General features: G+C 48.7%; 1 protein-coding gene across 1 annotated transcript in view; it reads left to right on the top strand.

Moving 5' to 3' along the window:
* Window positions 1–860: 860 nt before the first annotated feature.
* Window positions 861–7,500, top strand: part of LOC307103531 (pre-B-cell leukemia transcription factor 2-like) — a gene marked incomplete at its 5' end in the record, with an annotated part of 19,793 nt that continues 13,153 nt past the window's right edge. Inside the window, one exon of the mRNA XM_079777875.1 lies at window positions 861–1,046. Coding sequence (XP_079634001.1) covers window positions 861–1,046 — 186 coding nt within the window. The remainder of the gene's footprint in view (window positions 1,047–7,500) is intronic.

Raw genomic sequence — 7,500 nt, forward strand, 5'->3', positions numbered from 1 at the left:
CATTTGTGGGACGAAGTTAAAAGAGCCATCAGGCAACTGGTTCCACAACCATCCAATCTCACAGAACTGGACAGTGCTATTCATCAGGCATAGTGTCAGATTCCTCGCATCACCTTTCAACATCTCGTGGAGTCAATACCAAGAAGAATCGCCGCAGTACTGAAGGCAAAAGGTGGCCCAACAAAGTACTGATGGGGTGGTCATAATAATCTGGCCACTCAGTGTATAATCCTTCGGTAAAATCAAGTTTGATAATCCTTCAAGAGTTTGAATTTTAAGAAACTTTTCTTGATCTAGAATTGACTTTAAAATCATCCCAATAGACTCTAAAAGGCCTCAAATGTTTCTTTTCTCTCTCATGAAGGAAAGTGCAAAGCATGTAATTAACCACTGCCTAGCAGCGTTTCCAATCATGGGACTGTCCCTAGAGATAAAAACAGATAATGGACCTGCCTATACTAGCTCCTCCTTTCTGCAGTTTTGAAAGCAATACCAAATAGTACATAAAACAGAAATTCCATATAATCCCCAAAGGACAGGCAATTGTAGAAAGAGCTAATCGAACCTCAAAGACTCAATTACAAAAACAGAAATGAGGTCAGGGGTATTATCCTACTCCACAGAATCAGTTATACTTTAAATTTTTTAAAATTGTGACAATGAGGGTCGCACAGCACCCGAGAGGCATCAAACGCCTGGTGCCGTGGCATCTGCCGGTATGGCACGATGGAAGGATTTACAAACAGGGCAGTGGAGAGGGACAGATCCAGTAATGATGTGGGGAAGAGGCCATGTTTGTATCTTTCCAGAAGGTGCTTCTAACCCCATCTGAGTGCCAGAGCGAGCGGTACGTCACAACCATGGACCTGGGAAAACAGCTCATCCCACTGTTCAAGAAGATGAAGATCACACCTCCCGTGATGATGCCAGCTCAGCCACCAACCCCAAAGAAGGAGAAAAGCAGAAGACAGGTGACCAAGGCCACCCGAGAAGCTGGTGTCCCCACATGGGGTCCACTGAAGAAGCTAACCATTGATGCTCGACAAGTAGTGAAAGAACAGTGGGGACACCCTTTTTGTTGCTATGCTAGCACTTGTCAGCTGCCAGGTAAGTATGGCTGCAGCAGAAACTTACTGGACATATGTTCCAGACCCCACTGTGGTCAATCCAGCCACCTGGACCGGGGAATCAGTGCCAGTGTTTACAAACAACACCAGTATGGTCGGGGGTAGCTCCAACAAGCACATAACTCCTTCTTCCCATGGTAATTATACTTATAATGGCTTTAGTGGGGAGCTCCCTATTTGTTTATCTAAAAAGGGGACTTCAGGATGTCTGCAGCTTGGCCAAGAAAATAAGACGTCCTATGGAGGCGCAGACGTTGCTAACGTTATAGGCCCCTGGGATATGGGAAAATATATTGAGACAGTTACTAAACTAGGATTCTCTACGGCCACCCGATGGCTGTCTGATAAGCATCCCCCGCTCCCTTACTGTCCTATTAGCACCACTACTGAGCTGGGAGCATTTCCTCAATGGCAAGATTGTGCCAACCCTGTACCAGTGAGACATAATATTTCTGGCTCTGACTTGTATGTATTGGATTGGTCTCACAGGTTTGATGCTAAATATCTCCATCATGAGCCTGTCACCAGGAGGGTTTGTGGGTAACGTCCTGACCACAGAAACAGGAGGTTTATAAAAAGATCTTTGGCTTTTAGCTGCTGCCCTTGACTTTCTTAATTTTACTGGCTCTTCCTTAGGTGATATTAAAGAAGCGTGTTCATTGAGCCCTTGTTATGGCTTGCGAGCCTGTGTCCAGCCTCCATATGTATTGGTGACTGGAAATGTGAACATCACCAGATTGGACACCCATTATACTGGTCGGCAGTCATTAGTCAACAGAGCCAAATATCAACAGTACAACGATTGAAATTTCTTTTGAGAGCCAAATTTTTAAAACTTAAACTTCTTCTAACGCCACTTCTTCAAAATAGACTCACCCAGGCCATGGTATTTTGTGGAAGAGCCACACTCAAGGGGCCAAAGAGCCGCATGTGGCTCGCGAGCCACAGTTTGCCAACCACTGGACTAGGCAATCAATTAGAAAGTGTCAAGATTAGATAGCAGCTACAATGCCATGCTGCTTTTACATATATTTGTGTGACTTCAGCCCGCTATGACAGTTCTCTATGGGATTGGAGAAAAATCAAGATGCACCTACAGGGAAAAGGGCATCATAATAATAGCAGTATAGACCTAGTACGGCTACACAAACATGTGCAAGCCATTCAGAATAGTCATGATGAAATTATATCTCCAGCAAAACTTGCAAAAGAATTGCTGGATGATTTAAAAGGATTTAATCTGTGAAAAATGTTAAAACACACCACCTGGTACCTAATAGGATTCATTTGTGTACCACTAATTTTATCCTGCTTTCTTTTAGTCAGCAGCAAGCTCCTGCGATCTCAAATCTGAAGGCTCTGATTAGATGTCCATAAGCTACATTTAAAATATAAAGAAGGAGGATATGTAAAGAGCGCCTGGGAAAGGGCCCTGAGCTGATTGTCATCTGAATCCAGTGGCGCCTGACAGAGCCATGCCCTGGAAACATACCTTGCCAGAGGCAGGTGTGTTGTCAGTCTGACCTTTAGCTCAGGCACCAGGGGGTGGTATTAGGTAAGATGTAACTAAATTTCAATGAAAAAAAACTTTTAAAGCCAACTTTATTCAACTAATTTTATTTAAAATGTTTTATACTCATTAACTATAATTTATATTTTGCCTCTTAGTTTTCATAATTTAGACTCTTTTAGAAAAAAAATCCTTTTGAAATCATATTAAAATAATTTTATCTTTTTCTCTAGATTTACTCTAATTTATGTTTTTATGAAAAAGAATTGGATTATATACCCTTCAAATACAATTACATTTTTTACTTTTAATCCTCACCTGCGAATATGTTTTTATTGATTGAGAGAGGGAGAAAGATCAATGTGAGAGAGAAACATCAGTTGCCTCCCATATGCACCCTGAACAGGATCGAAACCGGCAACCTAGATATGTGCTCTGACCAGGAACTGAACCCACGAGTTTTTGGTGCACGGGATGATGCTCCAACCAGCTGAGCCACACTGGCCAGAGTGTACAATTACATTTTTAAGATTTTTTATGCCATTACTGTCAGAGGAACATAAATTACATAAGAGTTTGATTATCACATAACTGAAGAATTTGTTGAAATGAGAAACAAATTTTATGGAATAAATGTGTAACAATTTATGAAGTACATATGTCTGTATTTTCTAAGTCATTCAAACATTGCCAACCCATCCACAGAACACTCAGACACACATAATAATAATTCAACTCAATCGATTTGGACATATTTCTGACTTTCAGTCACAAGAAAATTGGCTTTCCATGTATTCTTTAATTTGTTGCTAGGAAAGTATATTTAGAAAGAAGGATTGAACATGCTTTATTTTCCAGTCTGTCAGCTTGATTGATGACTTTTAAAGATTTAGACACATGGCATGAGGAACCCAGACCCAACAAAGGTTAGAATGATAGGGGTGAGCCTGAACACTACCAACAAGAACCGGTCCTTGGGGTCTCCAGAAAAGAAGCGGGGAGGTTCCAGGCAGGAAGGAGCTTTGTAGGGAGGCCCCAAATCTGTGCCAACAAGTAATACTGCTAATAACAGCGAGATAATAGTCATAACGCATGGACCTGCATGCTGGGGGCTAATTCCAGCAGGTCATAAATGCAAGAAGTTCATCAAAAGGTTGGTGAACCTTGGGGCTTTCAGTAGGGCTAAAAATCTGCATATATTATTACCTGCTGCTGGAACAGCCGAAATCAGTTCCCCCAACCTGATACCAAACCTTACCTTGGATATGTATATCTGCTTTGCTTTAGGGCAATTTGTGTTAATAAAAAGTGAGGGGTCCAGAGATTCGGAGAACTTGGTTACTATAGCTAAGTCTCCTCTGGCTCCCCCATGTATTCCAAATTTATATTCCATATCTAGTCTCTTTATTAATTTACCACAGCCCCTTCTCCAGATTCCTGAACCCTTCTAGATGCTGAGAAACACCCCAGCACCTGCAGGATCCAGGTATTGTTCTATTAACTCCGCCAACAATGTCACAAGACAGATGCTGCTATTATCCATCCCACTGTACAGATGGGAAAATAGAGTCAGGACACCGTGGCACTCAGAGTAAAGAGGCCCCTCACAGGCACTTACAGACACACGCATCTCAGCAAAACTCACAGGCCTCGTTCTGCACGTGGCACCTTCCCCAGCCTCTGTGGGCATACCTGCTCCCCCGGGCCCTCCCCCACCTCCCCACTTGAGTCAGCAGTGATGCATCTGTGGGATGAGGGTCCGCAGTTTCCTCTCCCTCCCATAACCACTGCACCCATGAAGGGGGTGTGGCCCGATGCACTCACACCCCTCCTCAGGCTCCGCCACCCACCCAGTGCACCCAGCACAGCCCCGCCCCGCCATCTATGCGTGGGGGCACCCTGCTTCCTGGCCTTCTCTTCCTTGCTGGAGTCCCTCCTATTCGCTCTCCTCTTGGCAGCCAGAGCATCTTCTCCCAACATGGGTATGCGCAGGACTCCTCCTTGCTTCAGCCTTCACTGGCGTTCCATTGTTCCCTAGACAAAAATCAACAAGGCGTGGCTGTATCCGTTTATAATGACATTGGTCACCTTATGACAGGTGACAGGCCCACACCACGGGTTCTCGTTCTTTACTCCCCATCACAAATGGAGAACCCCGCTGTGATGACAGCCGTTCTCACGGAAGGGACCAGCCTCCCTGGCCTTCGGGTGCCCACAGGGGCTCCCCATTTGGGGTGAAAATAGCTGCCTCATTCTCATGGGGGGACTCCCAGGCCCTCTCCAGCGTTCTGCGAACTCTAGGCCACCTGCCCAACAGGCTCAAGCAAAAGGATCCCGGTGAGGTCAGTGGAAGGGCAAGGTCCCTGGATCAACTTCCCGGTGAATCATACCCTTCAAGGCTGCCCCATCCTCGGCCCAGCTACCCCAGCCTCCTTTCAGCCCTGCCTGGGTACCATGTCCCTCCAACACTGGGCCTTTGCCCAGGCTGCTTCTTTATGTAAATTCTCTCCACTTCCATCTTCACCCAGTTAACTTCTTGAGATCCCTGCTAAGTCATTTCTTCCACAGAGACGCCCTCCCTGACCTCCTGCCCAGATCAGACGCCCTGTTAAATGTTCTCATAGCCCCATGGAACATTCTGCCAAGCTACTTACCTCTATTTGCAAGTTTCCATTCAGCAGGTAGTTACTGATGTCTGTCTGTCTACTGGACTGTCAGACCAGGAGGGCAGGAATCATACCCGGTTTCGCTCTCCTGCGTATCCCCAGCACATAGTAAATCCTCGATATAGTGTATTGACAGAACAGGCAGACTCCCTCAGGGCACCCCGCTCTGCTGGTAGTCTGCAGGATTCTTGGGGGGACGCAGCAGAAGTGAGAGGCCCAGCCTGGTGCTGGCACTGCGGGAGCTACGTACGTGCAGTCGTCTTGCCGTTGTTACTGTTAGGATGGTGACGACGATGCCTTCTAAACCCAGAGACGGAGGGCAGAGCTCTGTGCCCTCCGCTCCCTCTGCCCCAGCCGCCCTCCGCCATGGAGGTTAAGGCCTGCAGAGTAGGGACAATAATACCACTGAAATGCTGGGGGCCCTGGCCCAGCTGCGTGGGGCGGGGGGTGCTTTGGGGTACTGGATCGGCAGCTGTCCTCTGGGGCCAGGTAAGGAGGGAGGGAGGGAGGCACCCGATATTTCTGGGCCCCTCCTTGTGGGCACGGCATCCTGCAAAGGATTTACAGTTTGTTTCCTTTCCACCTAGAATGGATGGTGAAGCTGGGCCCAGAGAGGTGATAGGACTGGCTAAGGTCACACAGCTTCTGAGTGGTGGCGCTCACACTCCAGTCCCAGTCTTGCTGACGCAGAGGCAATCTGGTGAGAGAACCAGAAAGCCAACCTCATTCCCTGAATGCCTCAAACTCTCTTCCAAATCCAAGTCTGTCCAACACCCCCACTTCAAACGGCAGTCAGGGACACGTCCTCCAGGAAGCCCGTCTGGATTTCCCCGCCTGGCTCCGGCCCTATGGTCCTCAGTTTTCTGTCACAGGTACACGCACTGGCAGGGGCTGGCAGGGGCCCCATCCTGGCCAGGCCAGGATTCAAAATGGCTCACAAAGGGGTTGTCTCAGAAACGCCGCCGCCCTCACGGGGAAACACCCCGAAGCTGCTGCAGGAAGGGCTGTGGGCCAAGCCTGCCCAGGACTCAAAGCTAATTCGTGGCTGTTTAGGAGGCAGCTCCTCAGTGACTCACTGTTTGGGCTTTTGTGACCAGGCCAGGAGCCAGGGGCTGCCAGGAGGTGCCCTCATTAAACCAAAAGGCGATGGTGAGCACAGAGGCGCCGCTGACTCACCGCAGCCAGGGCTCCTGGCCAGGGGGACTCACCTCTCTGGGCCCGGGCCCCCCATGTCTGCTCTAAGTGGGTGAGAGAGCCCAGCGTGAAGAGTCCCAGGAGGAGCTTCTAGCGAGAAGTGGGAGGGGCAGGAGGCGGGGCCGCACCCAACTTCACTGACTTGACTCTCATGTCAAAAACCTTTTGTTCCAAACCTGTGCCAGGGATCCCAGCCTCCGCCTGCCTGTCCCTCTCCCAGCGGACACCTCCCAGGACTCCATCCTGGCGGCGGGGAGAGGGAATCTGGGCGGGGACGCCTTCCTGCCTGCAGTGTGCAACCCGCCTCTCCTCTGAAAGGAGGTCAAGGCCAGGCTCCAAGTCAGCCCCCGAGAGGGAGAGGGTGCTCCGGCCTGCGGTCAGCTCAGAGCCGCAGCACGGCTTCTGTCGTGGGCCCTGGCACTTCGGCTTCCGTGGGCCTTCTCCTGCATTAAAGAAAGGAGAGAGAGAGAGAGAGAGAGAGAGAGAGAGAGAGAGAGAGAGGAAGGAAGGAAGGAAGGAAGGAAGGAAGGAAGGAAGGAAGGAAGGAAGGAAGGAAGGAAGGAAGGAAGAAAGAAAGAAAGAAAGAAAGAAAGAAAGAAAGAAAGAAAGAAAGAAAGAAAGAAAGAAAGAAAGAAGGAAAGAAAGATGTTGTGACCTCAGTGGTATGGAGAGAAATAGAATGCAGACTGGATTATAGTCATTCTTCTGGATTTTAAAGAAATTAGAACATTGTGAGGCACCGAAAGGCATCGTGGGCGCTGGGCACTGTGCCTCCTGTTGGCAATTAGTTAAGCCCTTTGATCCTGCTCACCATGGACGTAGGCGTGTGCTATGAGAGCCCCTTGAGATCCCACTGAGGGGGGCTGGGCGTGCGGGCTCCCCGCGTAGCTGCATGTGAGCTTCACACGAAGGAGGCAAGGGTGCAATGCCTTCTCTCCCCATGACAGGAAAACCAGGCTCTGAGCCGGGGAAAGGACCTGCCAACGGCCACATAACAGCCCTG

This window comes from Cnephaeus nilssonii, assembly GCF_951640355.1.
Source record: "Cnephaeus nilssonii genome assembly, chromosome: 7".
NCBI classification, from domain to species: Eukaryota; Metazoa; Chordata; class Mammalia; order Chiroptera; family Vespertilionidae; genus Cnephaeus; species Cnephaeus nilssonii.